At 41.0% G+C, this 19,414-nt stretch overlaps 1 protein-coding gene across 2 annotated transcripts; it reads right to left on the reverse strand.

Annotated features, from left to right (window-relative positions):
- Positions 1-109: 109 nt before the first annotated feature.
- Positions 110-15,619, reverse strand: LOC111607664 (NLR family CARD domain-containing protein 3-like). 2 transcript variants are annotated; one of them, XM_023329846.1, is made up of 8 exons: positions 15,531-15,619; positions 12,386-12,566; positions 11,841-11,914; positions 8,727-10,518; positions 7,293-7,481; positions 1,897-2,070; positions 1,208-1,360; positions 110-688 (listed from the first exon to the last, which is right to left on the reverse strand). In XM_023329846.1, coding segments are annotated over exons 2-8 (2,499 nt in total). In that variant the 5' UTR covers positions 12,502-12,566; positions 15,531-15,619; the 3' UTR covers positions 110-687. The 2 variants fall into 2 exon arrangements, with proteins under 2 accessions (XP_023185614.1, XP_023185615.1); XM_023329847.1 differs by having other exon boundaries at positions 12,386-12,509; positions 15,531-15,615.
- Positions 15,620-19,414: the final 3,795 nt, after the last annotated feature.

The following is a 19,414-nucleotide window of genomic DNA, read 5'->3' on the forward strand; positions in this document are numbered from 1 at the left end:
TCAGTAGGGAGGAAAGTCAGTGGCTGTTGGTCTGGGGTGGTAGCTGCTTTGGTTGCAGTTGTGGTATTCCCTCTCTCAAAACGAGCATAGAAGTTGTTAAGTTCGTTGAGGAAGGAGACATCAGTAGAAGCGGGGGTGGTATTGGGGTTCTTGTAGTCTGTGAGAATCTGAAGGCCTTGCCACATACGTCGGGGGTTGGCGTTAGAAAAATGATCCTCCACCTTCCTTTTGTAGTGGTGTTTGGCCTTCTTGATTCTCTTCTTCAGCTCACCCCTTTTGCACTGCAAGTCTGTGCATCCCCTGACCTGAAGGCGATGTTGCGGGCCTTCAGCAGGAGACGAACGTCTCGGTTCATCCAGGGTTTCTGGTTGGGGTACATGGTAATGCGTTTGCAGGTGGTGACACGTTCTATGGTGGTGGAAATATGGTTCAGTACAGATGAGGCGTACTGATCCAAGTCTGTATGGTGGAAAATAGTCCAATCTGTATTCCTTTATCGATCCAAAGAGACAAACAATATCAGACACTAAATGACAGACACGAGGAAATAAACGGGAGGAAAACCTTGGAGGTCAGAGGTCATCATCATGATCCAGTCAGAGTCTCTTTAGACTCAAACTGCTGCAGCTTCAACCTCTGAGGATCAGCAGGACACTGAGACCATTCTCTACTTCACAGAGATCAGAACCTGCAGAGAGAAGAAGGAAGGAGAGAGCAGATCAGTGAGTGTTTCCAGCCTCTCTCCAGCAGCAGTCAGTGACGCAGCACATCCACTAGATGGTTTCCAGACTGCAGTCAGACTGATCTCAGAGCTGTGACCAAGATGAACCCGATCAGTTGTTTCCTGTTGAACTGAGAGAACAAACAGATCTGAGATCAGATCTGCTGCTGCCACAGTTTGATGGATGAGGACCACTGTCTCTAGACATGTTGGACGGCTGGACGCTGGAGTGCAGCTGGACTTCCTGGAGACATGGACACAGCAACAACACTCATCTTCACACCAACACAAACGCAGGAACACAGCAAGCTGCTGCTCCTCTGATTGGCTGATTGCTGTCTCTGTGTCCAATCAGGAAGCCTGAACCATTCTCCTCCCACTGAGAAGCTGCAGCTTTACTGGGAACACTGGATCTTTGCTTTGATGCTAACTGGGTTTAGTTCAATATGCTGACAGGAGATGGACTCACTACAAACATTTACTTACTATAAAGTCTTTACAAGATTCTTCAGCTGCTGAACATCTGAATCCTTCAGGTTGTTGAATCTCAGGTCCAGATGTTTCAGACGGGTCGGGTTGGACTTCAGAGTTGAGGCCAAATAATCACAGCTGATCTTTGACAAACTGCATCTCTTTAATCTGAATAAAGAATAAAAGATGTGAGCTGAAGCCAACAGGATGCAGGTTAACCAGTCCAACAGAACCAGTTAAAGATTCTCATCAATATTAATGCCAACAAGCTGCTGCTTCAATAAAGACCTGCTGACTTCAGAACCAGAACCAGAACCAGAACCTGGTACTGGGTCATGTTGTGTTGGAGGATTTTAGTCAGTAAAATCATTCCAGGTTCTGATCAAAGTGTTGAAGCATCAGTCATTGATTATTGATTAGTTCCTGTCAGATTCCAGGAATTCACTTTTCTAGACTGGGTTGAATGACCTTTGACCTGCTTCACATGAGGGGGTTTTCTACACACTGGGGGTCCGAATGCTGTCCTGTTCTGACCTCAGACCAGCAGGTCCAACTCAGTTACACAGAGGGACTAAATTAAACTCTGGATCCAAGTCCAGGAACAAACTCAGAAAATATTTATTAGAACAGAAGAAATTAATTAGATTTTTGATCAATTATATCTAATTATTCACAGAAATATCAATAATTATAGAATTACATACATCAATGTCTTCAGTCTGCAGCCTTCAGTCTGTAGAAAACCACAGAGCTCCTTCACTCCAGAACCTTCCAGGTTGGTGCTGGTCAGCTCCAGTTTTGTCAGATAGGTCGGTTCAGACTTCAGAGCTGAGAACAGAGAAGTCCAGCTGGTCTCTGACAAACTGCAGTTCCACAAGCTGAATAAAGAATAAAAGATGCGAGCTGAAGCCAACAGGATGCAGGTTAAAACTGAAATATGAACAAATAAATAATAAAAATGTAGAAAATTGACTTCCGGCCGGAACACCGTAAAGATGGCTGCTCAGTAGAGAAACTCCCGTGGCGAACCTGAGTGAAGTTGGCCCCCCCACCTTCTTCAAATCAGACAAAATTGGTGTCAAACGTTTGTGCTACGTTTGTGCTGGTTTGTGCAGCAAAGATTTTCATTTGTGCTCCTATCATTCTAAAGATATAAAGAAAAATTTTCTCCAGGGGTATTTAAAATATATATATATTAAATATTTTATGTTTTTGTATAGCAAAAATTGTCATTTGTACTGCTATCATTTTGTAAGTTGCTAACCTATGAATATGAATACTTTAATTTTAACCTGGAAGAAATTCAATTCAAACTTGGTCTTATTTCGAATGAACAGGTTGCTACAATGCCTCCCAAAACAATCTTGGTGACCTGTATCTTAGCTTCTGATCACTAGAGGGTGCTATTAGACAAACTGTACTTTTTAAATACAAAAAATAAGAAAATAACCAAACATGTGCTTGGCATGTACTCAGCCCTTTTGAGGTCAATGTTATGATTGACAGCAACACTTCTTTTCAATACTTCATAGCAGTGCATCAAGGTAAGTTTGTCCACTTGCACCTGCAGTATGCAAGATTCATAAAAGGAATGTATTTTTACATATTTTCCAAAATTGTTACTGTTTCAGTACAGTCTGATATAAGACAGCTCATCTGTGCCAAATATATATATATACATATATTCAGGCTTCTCCTCCAACCTATGCTATTGCAATCTGCAGAAATGCACCCTCAACAAACTCTCAGAGCCAGGAGATTGTCTCAACGCTGTGATAATGGCAGAAAAACAATGTACTGACAATAGATTTTCTGCAGTCATCAGTGGCTATGCTAAGTAGCCAGAGCTGTCATGACATGCAATGCTATTGGGAGAAGGCTCTAAAATAGCAAAGAGTAAAGTGGTTTGCATAGACATTTTGGATGTCAAGCAGAAAAAAGTCCCCAGGTGTTGCACATGGAACCTCTACATGCCTTAGTAGTGTGAGTTTTATTACAAAACTTTAATAAAAGTTTAATAAAGTTGCAATACTACATGAATGGTGAAAAGCAATTTTTTTCTAGGCCACATCAGGACCATGTCCTTAAAGGGGTGGTTGTCAAATAGAAGAATTGGGGGACGGATATTGCAATGTAACAAATACATACACACATACATTATATATCCATCTTTATACACTGCCTGGCCAAAAAAAAAGTCGCCACCTGGATTTAACTAAGCAAATAGGTACAAGCCTCCTATTGGATAAGTACTGCATAGGCGATTATCTTTCAGCTGGCAACAAGTTATTTAACCCCAGCTGATGCAATGAGTAACTCCTCATTTCTTAAACAACCATGGCAAAAGACACATCTGTGGTCGTGGAAAAGACGTTAGTCTGTTTAAGAAGGGTCAAATCAATGGCATGCATCAAGCAGAGAAAACATCTAAGGAGATTGCAGAAACTACTAGAATTGGGTTAAGAACTGTCCAACGCATCATTAAAAACTGGAAGGTGGTGGGGAACCATCGTCTTCCAGGAAGAAATGTGGTCGGAAAAAAATCCTGAATGATCGTGATCGGCGATTACTTAAACGTTTGGTCAAATCAAATCGAAGAAAAACAATAGCAGAACTCAGGAGTATGTTTAATTGTGAACGCAAAAGCATTTCCACACGCACAATGCGAAGGGAACTCAAGGGGTTGGGATTGAACAGCTGTGTAGCCGTAAGAAAACCTCTAATCAGTAAGGCTAACCAAAAAAAAAGGCTTCAGTTTGCTAGGGAGCATAAAGATTGGACTCTGGAGGAATGGAAGAGGGTCATGTTGTCTGATGAGTCCAGATTTACCCTGTTCCAGAGTGATGGGCGCATCAGGGTAAGAAGAGAGGCAGGTGAAGTGATGCACCCATCATGCCTAGTGCCTACTGTACAAGCCTGTGGGGGCAGTGCTATGATCTGGGGTTGCTGCAGTTGGTCAGGTCTAGGTTCAGCAACATTGTGTGCCCAAAGAATGAGGTCAGCTGACTACCTGAATATACTGAATGACCAGGTTATTCCATCAATGGATTTTGTCTTCCCAAATGGAACGGGCATATTCCAAGATGACAATGCCAGGATTCATCGGGCTCACATTGTGAAAGAGTGGTTCAGGGAGCATGAGACATCTTTTTCACACATGGATTGGCCACCACAGAGTCCAGACCTTAACCCCATTGAGAATCTTTGGGATGTGCTGGAGAAGGCTTTGCGCGGTGGTCAGACTCTCCCATCATCAATACAAGATCTTGGTGAAAGATTAATGCAACACTGGATGGAAATAAATCTTGTGACACTGCAGAAGCTTATTGAAACAATGCCACAGCGAATGCGGGCTGTAATCAAAGCTAAAGGCGGTCCAACAAAATATTAGAGAGTGTGACCATTTTTTGGTGGCGACTTTTTTTTGGGCCAGGCAGTGTATATATATATATACACTGTATATATACACTATATATATATATATATATATATCTATACAAGACTGGCTACGGATACCGACTCAAAAATGGGGCCAACATCAGTCACCTTCTCTACATGGATGACATCAAGCTGTATGCCAAGAGTGAGCGAGACATCGACTCACTAATCCACACCACCAGGATCTACAGCACGGACATTGGGATGTCATTCGGACTAGAGGAGTGTGGTCGGCTGATCACCAAGAGGGGGAAGGTCATCCACACAGAAGGGGTCTCACTCCCAGAAGGAACAATAGCAGACATAGAGGACAGTTACAAGCACCTAGGTATACCACAAGCAAATGGCAACCTCGATGAGGTCACAAGGAAAGGAGCCACAGCTAAATACCTCCAACGAATAAGGCAAGTCCTGAGAAGCCAGCTCAATGGCAAGAACAAAATCCGTGCAATAAACAGCTATGCCCTGCCAGTAATCAGATACCCTGCTGGAATAATTAGCTGGCCAAAGGAGGAGATAAAAGCCACGGATATTAAGACTAGAAAACTACTAACAATGCATGGAGGATTCCATCCCAAATCCAGCACCCTGAGACTGTACACGAGCCGCAAGGAAGGAGGCAGAGGACTAGTGAGTGTGAGAACCACAGTCTAGGACGAAACAACTAAGATCCATAAATACATCAGGGACAAAGCCTCAACAGACAATGTGCTCAGTGAATGTCTCAGACAACAGGGAACGGAGGTTGAGGTGCCAGAGATACCATCATGGGAGGACAAGCCCCTACATGGGATGTACCACCAGCAAATAACCCAAGTGGCTGATATCAGTAAATCCTACCAATGGCTGGAAAAAGCTGGACTCAAGGACAGCACAGAGGCCCTCATCCTGGCTGCCCAGGAACAGGCCCTAAACACCAGAGCAATAGAGGCCCAGATATACCACACCAGACAAGACCCAAGGTGCAGGTTGTGCAAGGAGGCCCCTGAGACAGTCCAGCACATAACAGCAGGGTGCAAGATACTGGCAGGGAAAGCGTACATGGAACGACATAACCAAGTTGCAGGCATAGTGTACAGAAACATCTGTGCAGAATATGGACTGGAAACCCCGAGATCAAAGTGGGAAACACCCCCAAAGGTGGCGGAGAACGCCAGAGCTAAGATCCTGTGGGACTTCCAGATCCAGACAGACAAAATGGTAATGGCGAACCAACCAGACATTGTCGTAGTGGATAAACAACAGAGGAAAGCCGTTGTGGTAGATGTAGCAATACCAAGCGACTGCAACATCAGGAAAAAGGAGCACGAGAAACTAGAGAAATACCAGGGCCTCAGGGAGGAACTGGAGAGGGCCTAGAAGGTGAAGACCACAGTGGTGCCTGTGGTCATCGGGGCCCTCGGGGCAGTCACCCCCAAACTGGACCAATGGCTACAACAGATCCCAGGAACAACATCAGACATCTCAGTCCAGAAATGTGCAGTCCTTGGCACAGCCAAGATACTGCACAGAACCCTCAAGCTCCCAGGCCTCTGGTAGAGGACCCGAGCTCAGAGGATAAGAACCACCCGCGGTGGGTGAGAAGGGAATTTTTTTTATTATTTATATATATCTATGGACATATACTATATGGATGGATAGATACATAGATAGATATTTAAAATGATAGCTGCACAAACGAAAATCTTTGCTGCACAAACCAACACAAATGTAGTCGAGTTGATTGACACCCATTTCGTCTCATTTGAAGAAGGTGGGGGGGCTGGTTGACCTTTGATGACCTCTAAAAACATTTCTTTATATCTTTAAAATGATAGCGGCACAAACGAAAATTTTTGCTACACAAACCAGCACAAACGTAGCACAAACGTTTGACACCAATTTTGTCTGATTTGAAGAAGGTGGGGGGGCCAACTTCACTCAGGTCCCAGGCGACAGGAGAAATTACTGAAATACTCCCGTTCAGCTGAGTAATATTGCCTTGCGAAAGCCATTTAGAGGGGGTAAGACGACAACGAAGCCCCAACGACAATAAAATTAGAAGAGGGAGGACGAAAAACTTCACGAACAGGTACAGCTAACGTATCGTAGCTTTAAGCTAATAGGACGGAATGGCTAGCCTAGAAATTTTATTGGAAGAACTGAGAGGGTTCCGCCAGGAAACAAAGGAACAACTCTCGACTATTAAAGAGGAAATACGAAAAGCAAACGCAAGGATAAGTGAAGTAGAGGAGCGGTTGGAGAAGACGGAGGAGCGAACTCAAAACACGGAGGAAGTGGTAGCAGAGTTGCTAAAGCTACACATGAGTCTGGAAGATAAGCTGGTAGACCTGGAGAGCCGAGAGAATATCAGGATCTATGGTGTTCCAGAGGGGGCTGAAAAGGACTGTGAATCCGTGGTTGCATTTGTGGAAACTTTACTTAAAGAAGGGCTCGGTCTGGAGGACAGCGGGCCAGACATGCAGATTGAGCGAGCACATCGGGCGCTGGGACCGCAGCCACCGGAGGGAGCGCCGCCACGGTCCATCGTTGTGAAATTTCTGAGTTTCAAATATAAAGAGCTGTTGCTTCGCAAGGCTTGGCAGCGCAAGGGATTTGTCTGGTGTGAAAAACAAATAAATCTGGTGGATCCAAATTTATTGTATAAATAAAGAAAACAAACCTCAGATTCTTCACTTTGCTGACTGAACTCTCCAGGATCTCAAGCAGAGGCTTCAGATCAGAGTCTCCAAAGGTTTCACCTCCATCTATGTAGATCTCAAGTATTTCCAGTTCAGTCAGATCTGTGTTGGACTTCAGAGCCGAGGCCAAAACTTCACATTCAGCCTTTCGGAGCGAACAGCCACCAAGTCTGTGATTAGAGAAGAAATAAATTCAGTTCTATTGAAATCAATCTGGATCATAAACAGACTAAAATATGATAACAGTGATGTCATCATCTGATCAACATCTGATCTTCAATTTACTGAGTTTGACCCCACAGAGAATCTGTGCAGTTCCTGATTAAAGTCCAGGTTCTGGTTCTGGTCCAGGCTTCATGTCCTCAGACCTTCAGCTGCAGTCAGATGTTGAAGATCTTCTATCATCTGTGAAGGAAAGTTCAGTTTTCTCTGCAGCATCTGATGGAGCTGCAGCATCAGAGCCTCAAAGGAGCTGAAGCAGCTGATGAAGAGGCTGACTGAGCTGATGAAGGAAACTACTGGAGATGATGGAGAGGAGGAGGAACTGCTCACAGCTCGGACTTGGACTAGACCGTGTGGCTCAGAGGAACAAAGGTTTGGATGTTAGAAGAAATTGTTGCTAAACTCTTAAAGAGCTGAAGACCAAAACAGAGCGTTTGGGTCCAGCAGCATTTTTCATGGTGAAGCAGTGAAAGTTCTCCAGTAACTAGAAGAGGCTGGGATGTCTAAAGAGTTGAAGCTCATGTCTCTCCAGGTCTTCATGGCTAACAGCTTCAACAAAAGCTGCAGATGAAGAGTTGATGAGGAAAATGGTTCCAGCTCTGGAAGCAGAGTTCTCAGAGCTTTGGGAGGATCTGACAGAAACTAGGACTTTTTCTGGAGCCAGACAACAATCACCACATTTTGCTCTCATTTACAAACACAGAGGAAACTAGTGGGAGGAGAAAAAGTTGGTTCACTAAGTTTCTAACTGGTTTCCATGACAACAGCAGCAATTATTGGGGTTATTTTAAAGTGTCCATCAAACCTAAACAGTGATTTTATCATTTTAAAAAAAGACAAAGATCCTAAAAGGAGTAGCGGCTCAATGAGTGAAGAGGAGTTTAAGGTGTAAAAGTCTCTCTGGCTGATTGGATCTTTCAGACAAGATAGTTATTTTCTAGAGTTCAGGGTTTTCTATTCATTTAAACATGAAAACTAATAAAAAGATAAATATTTTTTAAATGATCAAAATGTCTAAAACCAGAAGCTGCAGCTGTCCTGGATGAGCTGAATGTTTAGATGGTTGAATGGCTGAAATAGTCCAGAGGATGAAGGAAGAAGTTAAAGACCAAAAACATCCAGAAGCAACTTGAAGAAGAAGAAGAAAAATAGAGCTGAATCAGCATTCACACAATGAAAACATCTGGACTCACCGAGCCTTTCTGCAGTTCCTCACAGCTGGAACCAGTCTCAGTCGTCCATCTGATGATGTGTTGTACTTCTCCAGGTCCAACTCATCCAGAACCTCTGACATCTGCAGCATGAAGGCCAGAGCTGAACAGTCAGTCACTGAGAGCTCCTTCCCTGAATCCAGCAGCCGTTGGATCTCCTGATAAAATGAGACGTCGTTCATCTCCACCAGACAGTAGAAGATGTTGATGCTTCTGTCAGTAGAGATTCTATTAGTGTTCATTATATCTTGGAAAGGAGAGATTCTATCAGTGTTCCTCTCCTTCAGGTTGGTGATGATTCTCTGGATGGTTTCTGGACTGTTCTCTGTCTGACCCAGCAGATCTTCTAAGAGTCTCTGGTTGGACTCCACAGTGAGACCATGAAGGAAGCGGACAAACAGGTCCAGGTGGCCATTTTTACTGCTGAGGGATTTCTTCATGACTTTCTTCATGAACTCATCTAGAGATGTTTCTCTGTATTTTTCTCCCAGAAACGTCTTGATCACCTCTGACTTCCTGCTGGTGAAACAGTGGAGCATGTAGACTGCAGCCAGAAACTCCTGGATGCTCAGATGAACAAAGGAGTAGACAGAGATGTCGCACGTCCCTCTCTCTCTTTTAAACATTTCAGTGAACACTCCTGAGAACAACGCAGCATCTTTGATGTTGATGCCGCACTTTTTGAGCTCTTTGTCATAGAAGATCAGGTTTCCCTCCAGCAGCTGCTCAAAAGCCAGTTTTCCTAGAGACTCAATCAGCTTCTTGTTCTCTGGACTCCAGATTGATCTTGTCTTTTTTCCTCCATCATACTTTTCCTTCTTGATTGCGAAGTTAACCTCCAGGAATGCTATGTACATCTCAGTCAGAGTCTTTGGCAGTTTTTCTCCCTCTCTGGTCTTCATCACATCCTCCAGAACTTTAGCAGTGATCCAGCAGAAAACTGGGATGTGACACATGATGTGGAGACATTTTGATTTCTGGATGTGGGAGATGATCCTGCTGGCCTTCTCTTCATCATCTCTGAATCTCTTCCTGAAGTACTCCTCCTTCTGGGGGTCAGTGAACCCTCTGACCTCTGTTTCCATGCCAACACACTCAGCAGGGATCTGATTGGCTGCTGCAGGTCGTGTGGTTATCCAGAGGAGAGCAGAGGGAAGCAGTTTCCTCCTGATGAGGTTTGTCACCAGAACATCCACTGAGCTGGACTCTGTAACATCAGTCAGGATCGGATTGTTCTTGAAATTCAGAGTAAATCGACTTTCATCCAGACCATCAAAGATGAACAGAACCTGGAACGTTTCAAAGCTGCTGATTTCTTTGGTTTTAGAAAATAATTTATGAATCAGTCCTAATAAGCTGAACTTTTCTTCTTTCAACATATTCAGCTCTCTGAAAGTGAATGGAAATATGAAATCAATGTTCTGGTTGGTTTTGCCTTCAGCCCAGTCCAGAGTGAACTTCTGTGTTAACAGTGTTTTCCCAATGCCAGCCACTCCCATGGTCATCACTGTTCTGATTGGTTGATCTCTTCCAGGTGGGACTTTAAAGATGTCTTCTCTTCTGATTGTTGTTTCTTGTTTCCTGGATGCTGTTTCAATGTGTCTGACCTCATGTTCCTGGTTGACCTCTCTAGTTAACCCCTCTGTGATGTGGAGCTCTGTGTAGATCTGGTTCAGAACGGTTTGATTTCCAGGTTCAGCGACGCCTTCAGAGAGACTCTGGAACTTGTTCTTCAGAGACGCTTTATGGTCACTCTGACACCGAATATCAAAATCTGAAGAAAGAGACAAAGACAGGAGAGGAGACACTTCAGCTGAACATAAGGAAAACAATAATTTTTTGATATTCTCAGAGACAATTTGTGCATCAGCTTTAATGGATGAGAAAAAGTAAATCAATAAATAAAAAGCCCAAATTTTATAAAAACTCTGCATGGTAAGAAGAACGAAAGTCACGACTGTAACTACGGTTCGATGAATCCCAGATGACCACCAGAGGCGGTGCTTAAAGCACTGAATGATCTCTCTTGCACAGGTCGAGAATCTTATACCAACATGGTCACATGTGACCCCCGGTGACACCAGTAAGTCTATATAGTCACGTGACAGTGACAGCTCAGTCCCTTAATCTTCTCGTGAAACACGATGATTCTGAGGGACCGAGCGCTCTGGCGGTCATCGGGGATTCATAGAACCGTAGTTACAGTCTAAACTTTTGTTCTATTTCATCCCTACTGACCGCCAGAGGCGGTGCTTAAAGCACTGGATGACGATTACCGACAGAGTCCTGAGAAATCACACACAGAAAAGAAACAACCCCGAAAACATGCCCACCTCACTGGGATGATGATGAGCGCTGGGATAGGATCCCAGGTGAAAGGTGGCCCAGTTAACCCTGTAAAACCCAGCAAAGGTATTTGGGGATGACCAAGAGGCTGCTGCACATATAGCCTCCAGAGTGACCCCAGACACCCAGCATCTCACGCTCACAGGACTCGGTCAGGTCGAGCTGAAATCGCCACTCTTGACCCGTAAACCGACGAGCGAATAGGCCAGGAAACACGGCTGCACAATGTAACAAAAGCAAACCTGAAGCAGCTACGATAATAAATAAAGACAAGCCAGATATGGCGGCACAATATAAGAAAAAGCAATCCCAAAAACGGAAATTAATTGAAACCTTCAATTCATCCATGTGCTGAAGATGTTTGACCATCAATCTGCAGGCTCTCTGTTCTTCTTCATCACAGCATCTATTTTGTTGCAGTCCTTGTCTGCTCTGGTTTGGTTCTTCTCAAGTTTACCTTCTATCTCTGAATGTTTAAAGACGCGATCTGATAGAAGGTCATCAAGGAGCTGTTAACTCTCAATATTATTGGTGAATATTGTGATGAAAATATTGACTGATTAACAAACATTTTCATCACTTTTTTTCTCCTTTCTTTATCATCACCAACACAAAAGTTCCAGTTACACCAGCTGAAATAATTGATCACTAAAAGACTTTTAAACCTTGAATTTCCAAATCTCAACTAAAGACGTGGATCTGGTCCAACAGAGACGACAGGAGGCTCTGATTGGAGGAGTTCAGTCTCACCTGGAGAACAGCTGCTCTGATTGGCTGTTGGCCGTTCAGCTCCTGTTTTGGGTCTTTCTTCACACTCACAGCTCCTGTAAAGACATTTCTTCATCAGTGAAATATTTCACTATCAACAGGCTGGAGCTGAACATGTTCATGAAGGTCCACCACAAACTAGAGACCAGAACTGGATCAGAACAGAACCTGAGATCATTGATGATCTCTGGTGTGAAGTTCTTCATTGTATCATATCTGGTATCATGACTGATACCAGTGTTCCCAGTCTGGAAGCTCCAGTGCTTCACTGGGTTTAGAGACAATCTGAGTCGTTGCTCCTCACATTGTTGGTTGTTTTTGTTTTCATGCAACATTTTCATCATTGATTCATTCAGACTTTCATTCAAACTCTGATTTACTGACCAACATCCTTCATGACTAACTTTAAATTAATATCTCAGAAAATTAAGTTAGTGTTTGTTGAAACACTGAAGATCAACCAGTTAATATCTTTTATTTTATATCTCTATAGATTCACATGAATCAGTTAGAAAATGGTTTCTTACTTTCCGTCTGATGGTTCAGGTTCATTACTGAAGTCTCGAGGAAGATCTTTGGACCGGTCACTCCTCATAGATGGACTGATGGGTCCTGGAGGTTTTGCTCTGTCCTGATCTTCCATCTTCTGGCCTTTTGGAGAGAGAAACCAGAACCAGTCAGTCCAGTGATCCGGTTCCAGTAACTGTCCTGTGAAGCAGAAAGCTGGTTCCCATCATGTGTTCAGAGGATCAGAGTGAATCATTTGAATGAATGAGTGAACATTTCCTATGAACTAGTGAACTTATTTAGCTCCCAGTGGACTTGAACGCATCATGACTCTATTGTAGCTCTGTATGGAGGGAGTCAGTGAGCAGAAGGTTCTGAGGGAGCAGCAGCTCAGGTCGGGTCCACAGCTCTCCTCCAGACAGAACCGGGTCCAGCTGGGATCTCAGCAACATGTCAGCCTCTGTGTGCAGCTCAGCAGGATTTCCTCTCAGCTCAAGAGACACAAAGCAGCTTTCAGGGACCACAGCATCCAGCTGAGGTACCAGCTGGACCCACTGCAAGGAATCATGGGTAAACAGCTGCTTCAATAGGGGGATGAAGCCCCCAAACACTCAGCGAGGCCTGAAACATATTTAGTCTATTGATCTGATTGAACTTCAAAATAAAGAGACACATTAATGCAACATTTTTAGCTAGAAACTGAAATGTAAATAGTTTCTTACAACTGATATAAAATGTGTTTAAATTATTATTATTGCTCCATTTAAAGGTATTAAGTTATTTTAGAGGTGCACCGATTGCAGTTTTCTGGCCGATTGCCGATCTTTAAAAAGCATGTCCTCCCAATTCTGATTTTAGCCAAAAGCAATTTCTTTTGTTGAGTTGGAAACTGGTTCTGGATCAGTCAGTCTGGATCTGGATCCATTTTTCCAGCAAAGCTTTGAAAGACAAAGAGTTTCTTCCTGCTGAAAGGAGCAACAAGAGGAAAACCTGGAAAAAGACCAAACTCAGTGAGGAGGAAGAGAAGAAATCTGTGGACGGCTTAAAGCCGGTTCTGATCCACAGACAAGAGAAACATCAGTTTCTGCTGAACCCCAGACTGATGAGGGACGCAGTGATGTGATTCACTTCCTGCTGATTTCAACAAGCAGAGGAACTAGTTTACAATGTTTTAGTTCTGGTTTTTAGGTTAAAACACCAGAGAGAGTCGCTGCAGCAAGAACTGATGGACTGTAAAAGTTACATTAAGTTCTCAATTTATTTAGGTTAAATTTGAAAAGTTCATTATTGCTCCACACAAACAGATCAGCTTTAGATGCTGGTGCTGCTGTCATGGTAGATCATACCACTTTATTCTAAACTCATGAAGTACAATATTGCAGCTGACCAAAGTGTTGTACAAAAATAAAAACAAACAACAGTAAAGCAACTGTAAGAAAATATAAATAAAAACATCACCAATTCAAACAAGTAGGAGCGCAGCATTAAGACAGAGATGTTAGCTCACTCTGGGTTTAAACCCAAAAAGAAAAAATGTGTTTTTAATGAGTTTTAAAAAGTTGTATCATAGAGTTGACCATTCACCAGGTTAACCCTCTGATGCATAACTGGGTCCTTTTTGACCTGGTGAGGTCATCTCTTTGCAATATCTTTGTAATGAAAAGTTTTCATCACTTCATATTCCAGGTATTCCTCAAAAGATATGTTACTGATATCATGCAATTAAAATGTTTGATTTACATTTCATACATTTTAAGAAATAGCATGTTTTATATTACTACCCCTTTCTTCTGTGAGTGGGTCAAAAATGACCCACATTCATTTCCTATGGAATTTAATGGGAATCTTTGTTTCTTACCAACTGTGACTGTCAGGAAAACATGTTTTGTGAACCGTACACACTGAGTCCTAACTGTCACCCCTGAGTAATAATATTTTACAAAGCAAGAACTTCTACATATAAGTATTATCTTTATTTTTACCTCACAAATGTGTGTCAATCATCAGTACTGTGACAGTGTTATTGTCACAAATCAACCAATTAGTTAAGTGAAATTGTGAAATGCTCTCACAATAAAGCATTTCATTTAACCTGTGACTAATTTCTTTCTACATCAGGCATTTAACAAAGTAAACATGAGAGCCGAGCGACCCAAGCCGCGGTGACGGAGGCTCTGGGAAGCTGCGCTGGTTCATCGGTTAGAAAGGCTCCAGAGAGCCGAGAGAGACCCCCGCGACCTGAATGGATGGAAACAACTTAATAAAAATTATTTATAAATGTCAAAAGTTTCCCAAGAGACATTTCACTATTGCTGCATCGTTTCTGCCAGCAGATCTGATTAGAAACTTGGATTTTTCTAATGGCAGCAACAATAAGATACAAATGAAGCCTGTTTATGTTGTTTTACAATTTGGATTAAAATTAATGTTTCTACAACTGATGTAAATATTTTATCCATCAATTCCCCGAAAAAAACTTTTTACATATTGAATTTATTACAGCAGCGTCACAAAAAAGGTTGAACTTAGTTTATAACATGAATAAAATTAAGTTGCATTTTAACATGTTATATGCAGCAAAAGTGATCAGTTAAACTTTGGTTAATCAAAGTGAATTTATGATTTAGCAAGGAAATAATAATGTGTCCACATATTAACAGGTTGGTAAGAATGGTTTCTTCCCTTAACTTTAGTCATTATTTGGAAACATTTTGTGTGGAATAAGGTTATGTTTGTCTGATTTTAGTTTTATCATCTGAAACATTTAAGAATTATAAAATACAAAATGTAGAACAAGAGCAGCAACATGATATCTAACCTCCTCATGATCTCAGACATAATGAACCACAAATATGTCTGTTCATGTTCTGACTCAGTTCACTGATAACAAGAACATTTATGGTTCAGTTGGAACCAAAACCTCCACAGTAACCTCCCTTTGTTTTAACAGAGATCAGAGTAACTTTGTTCACCACAGAACCAGAAACAATCATTATCAACACATTCATGGCTGCTGACACCAAACGATGTAAACAGAGCTGCAGGGACAGGAAGTTACTCTGGAACAAAAGTCTGACAGAGAATCAAACAGTTCTGACTCTTTTCTCTTCATAGAGAGAAAAACTCACTGAGCTGCAGTGAAGTTTCAATAAAAAGTTATTTTACCTTCAACTGTGAGAGACTTGATTTAATTCGCTCGTTCTTCAGTTTCTCTTCACTTCCTGCTACCTGTGAAACATGAGCCCCTCCCTCAAGTACACCTCATTTACAGGAAGTCACCTGAGTTTCTCTACCATGATGCGTTCAATGACATTCAGTAACATTCACAGACATATCAAGCTTCATAAACATCATGCTGTTTATCCATAGGGTGATATTTTCTAGAGTGTTGCTGCAGCAAAACAAGGAAACAAAACAAGGAAACACGTCTCTTTGAAACTGGTTCAAAACTTCAGGACAAAGGAGAAATCTACAAACGGTTTATTTTAAAGGCCTCTGATTGGTCGCCTCTAGTGATGTCATCAGAGGAAGGTTGTTGCTCTGCAGGAGACAAAGTGTCTCAAGAGATTCTCCAGAAAGATCCGTTAGTTTTTCAGGAAAAGTCTCTATTTACTATAAAAGATTGGTTATAAAAAGACAAATATTTAACATTATCTATTGTAAATTTCTACAAATAAAAAGTTTGCATCTGCCCTTGTGATGGACAGGCCATACAACATTATTATTATATGAGTCCCCTGAGTCTTTCTCATTTGGGTCATCAATGAATTTCTAGGAGGCAAAATGAAACATTTGGGTTTATTTGACTCCAGAACTTCAACCTCGAGGTTTTTTATCACTGATTGTTGCTGCAAACTTCAGCAGAGAATTGATCACAGCTGCTGCGAGCTCACGTCCCGCCCACAACGAGAAACATGGTAAAGTCAGGAAATGGACAGAGCTCTTATTTTGACAAAAATAAATGATGTTCAATATGTTTATTTGCAGGTTTATTTAGACAAATTATACATCTGTCAAGAAAACAAAGGAGTCAGTTAATTAAACCGATAACATCCATTAGAACAATGAGGCAAATCCTTTGTTTTGTGCCTTTGTTACAAGCTCTCATCCATGCTGTTACATTCATTACTTGGTTGGTGTTTTTGTACATTCATGGACAGAAATATGTCGTTTTTCTGTAGTTCAGTGGGACTTTGATCAGGGGATTGTTGGACAAGGTGTTGAAACCTGGAGATAAAATAGTCTAAAGTAGGTTTGATTCATTTTTCATCAGGATGTTTTAAGAGGTTATGAAGAGCTTTAAAAACCCAACCTACTGCAGAGATGAGATATTATCCCACTTTCTCAGTCAGGAGAACATCTGATTGGCTGGTCAGTGTCCTGCTGGTTCTCTCTTATCTCTACCTGCTGTAGAAATGAACTGATTCATCTGATTCATCTAGGAGGGGTGGAAGTGTGTCATTAAAGAGAGAAATAGGAAAAAACTGCTTTTTATGATGTAATAGTTAACAATACAGGGTTTATAATTACCTGACTGATATGAAAATACATATTTCACCAAATGCTAAATAATAAATAATAGCACTTCAAATTGGACCCATATGGTCAGGATAACAATCGGGCCCCAGATGGTATTTACCACAGTTTAAGAAACTGACTGTGGGTTTAATGTAGAACAACTCAAATTACATTTATTTGGCCTGAAACATCAGTTCTGCATTCTGGTTTAAACAGCAAAATATTCTTAGAAAAACGTGGAGCAGGTTTGTTTCAACTTTAAAAATAAATTTGTTGCATAATTTGAAATATTTCTTCCTACAGTAATCACTGTGTGTGAAGTATCTGGTGTTGGATCATGAAAAACGTCAGTCTCTCCAGAACCAGGAGACTCTTTGTGTCTTGAAAGCCTCTCATCGGTCAGGAAAGGTCCAGAGAGCCGAGAGACACGGAGGGACCCGGAGCGGCAACACTTACCTCTGTTAACAAGTCAACAAGTTATTTCCATCCTGCTGCTCAAAATGGAGGCTGATCTGAAGGAGACCAAAGTTGGTTTCAATTTCTTTTTTCACACAAAGTCACACTTGTGTTTTCTTCAGCGTCTAGAATCAAAGTTTAATTCATCTGAATAAATATTAACTGTTCAATTTGAGTTTACAGAGTGAAACAAAACTAGAATAAAGATAGAAAACTTTAACTGTTTCTGTTTTGCTGTTAGTGATTTGAAGCTGAGCAGCTTTTTTCATGGATTCAGCAGAAAACCAGCAGAACAAACTATTTTTATTTTTGATGGAGGATTATGAGCGCTCACTGCCCTCTGGTGGTGAACTATCGTAACTACAGGTATTCCTGTTCATGTTGACTCAACCAGATCATTTGTTTAACTTAATTTGTTCTCATTTCACTTTTATCAGTTCAAATAAAATCAACTTAAATTAATGTTGTTAAAGAGCCACTACAGGGTTAATAAATAGAAATGAAAATTAAACTTACTTCAGAAAAATCTTCTCAAAAAGATAATCTGTCGGTAAATATGAGAATCAAAGCCTGAAAAATATAAACAATGAAAATGTGCTTGTGATAAAATCCAACCCGCTGAGATCAGAGCATTGAGCAGGATGAAAATATCTAATGAAGAAAAATTAAATATAAAAAGTTAAAGTTTAAAAATGTAACTAGTTAATATTACTTAGTTAATTGTATGACTGAATTAATCTGTGAATAAATTTATTACACATAAAATAATATGTTGCTGCTATTAATTTTATTTAAATACTTTTATCTGTTTGACATGACTATCTAGGAATAGGAAAATTATATAGTGGTGGTTGAAAACCTCAGCAGTTTAATTTGGTGCTTTTGAATAAACATTTCAGGGAGGAAAAAGAAAAACTAAAACATTATTTAATATGAAAGCTAACCGAGAATATTAACTCGTTTCTGTAGCTCTTAATGTGAAAGTACCTACCGGAAGTGAATATGGTGTGTAAATTCTCTAGCTTATTAGAGAAGCTGTAGTTGCCATCTGAGTCCACTAGAGGGCAATAACCGCCCTGCTCTGAGAGAAGTTCAGTTTGCTTCTTCTGCATCAATCTTCTGAATGTTTCCAGGATAATTTAATCGATCATAAATATTCTCCTAACTTCTAACCGCACAATCAGCGTCTAAACCAGAGTTGTAGAGCTTCGTTTCAGCTCTGATGGAGCCAAAGCTCCTCTGAAGCTGCTGCCAGAGTCTGTTAGCATCGCTAGCTCCGTTAAGAGTCTCTGCGGCTGTTTTCAACTCCGTGGAGCTGCTTCTAGTTCATACTGACCGATAAAACACTGATTGTATGTTAAAGTAGGCAGAAGAGTTAATATTAACATTAAATTGTTAATTTTAATAATAATATTTATAATGAGAAAGATATAAACGTGATCAACTTAGAAGTCAGAAACCAGCTGCAGCTCTACAAACTCACTTCTAGATTCAGAACGGGATATTTCCGCCCTCTGGTGGCCATAGTGGGAGCTACAGTCCTGATAATGCTGCATTATTTACATTTAATATCCACTTCTCCACTTTATATAGAGAAAACTAACAATCTTCCTCAGTTATAGCCACCGTTTTCCGACTCAAATATGATTTTGAAATATTTTAAATATCATATTTGATTTTATATTTGTAATAAAGAGTTTTAAATCATAAAAGATAGCTGATGTGTTAAACACTTTACAGGAAGTTTTGTGACTCTAATTTACGGTACTAACATATGCTGACTTAATAAAAGTGAAAATTAAAACAAAAATAAACAAAACCTCCGGCTGAAAAATGTACTTGAAGAATGTCTGTAGTTACGACAGTTCACCCCCAGAGGGCAGTAAGAACTCACTCAACCATCATAAAACTGATCAACTTTATACTTTTCACGAAACAGTTTCTAATAACTACATTGACTTAATTCTGTAGACAGTAATCTGCAGAATTAAGTCAGGATTCGTACTTTATGTTATTAGAACTGGAGAGTCTTTATTAAAATAATTCAAAGCGCAAAGTAAATAACAGCTACTTAG

The sequence above is a fragment of the Xiphophorus maculatus genome, chromosome 24 (genome assembly GCF_002775205.1).
Source record: "Xiphophorus maculatus strain JP 163 A chromosome 24, X_maculatus-5.0-male, whole genome shotgun sequence".
In the NCBI taxonomy this organism is placed as follows: domain Eukaryota; kingdom Metazoa; phylum Chordata; class Actinopteri; order Cyprinodontiformes; family Poeciliidae; genus Xiphophorus; species Xiphophorus maculatus.

Excerpts from the sequence above, each read along its gene's own strand:
- LOC111607664 (XM_023329846.1), bottom strand. The coding sequence starts at position 12,501 with ATGGAAGATCAGGACAGAGCAAAACCTCCAGGACCCATCAGTCCATCT. Across the intron at positions 10,519-11,840 it reads TCAGAGCAGCTGTTCTCCAG|ATTTTGATATTCGGTGTCAG; the intron begins GTGAGACTGAAC and ends CTCTTTCTTCAG. Across the intron at positions 1,361-1,896 it reads TGCAGACTGAAGACATTGAT|ATTAAAGAGATGCAGTTTGT; the intron begins GTATGTAATTCT and ends TTCTTTATTCAG.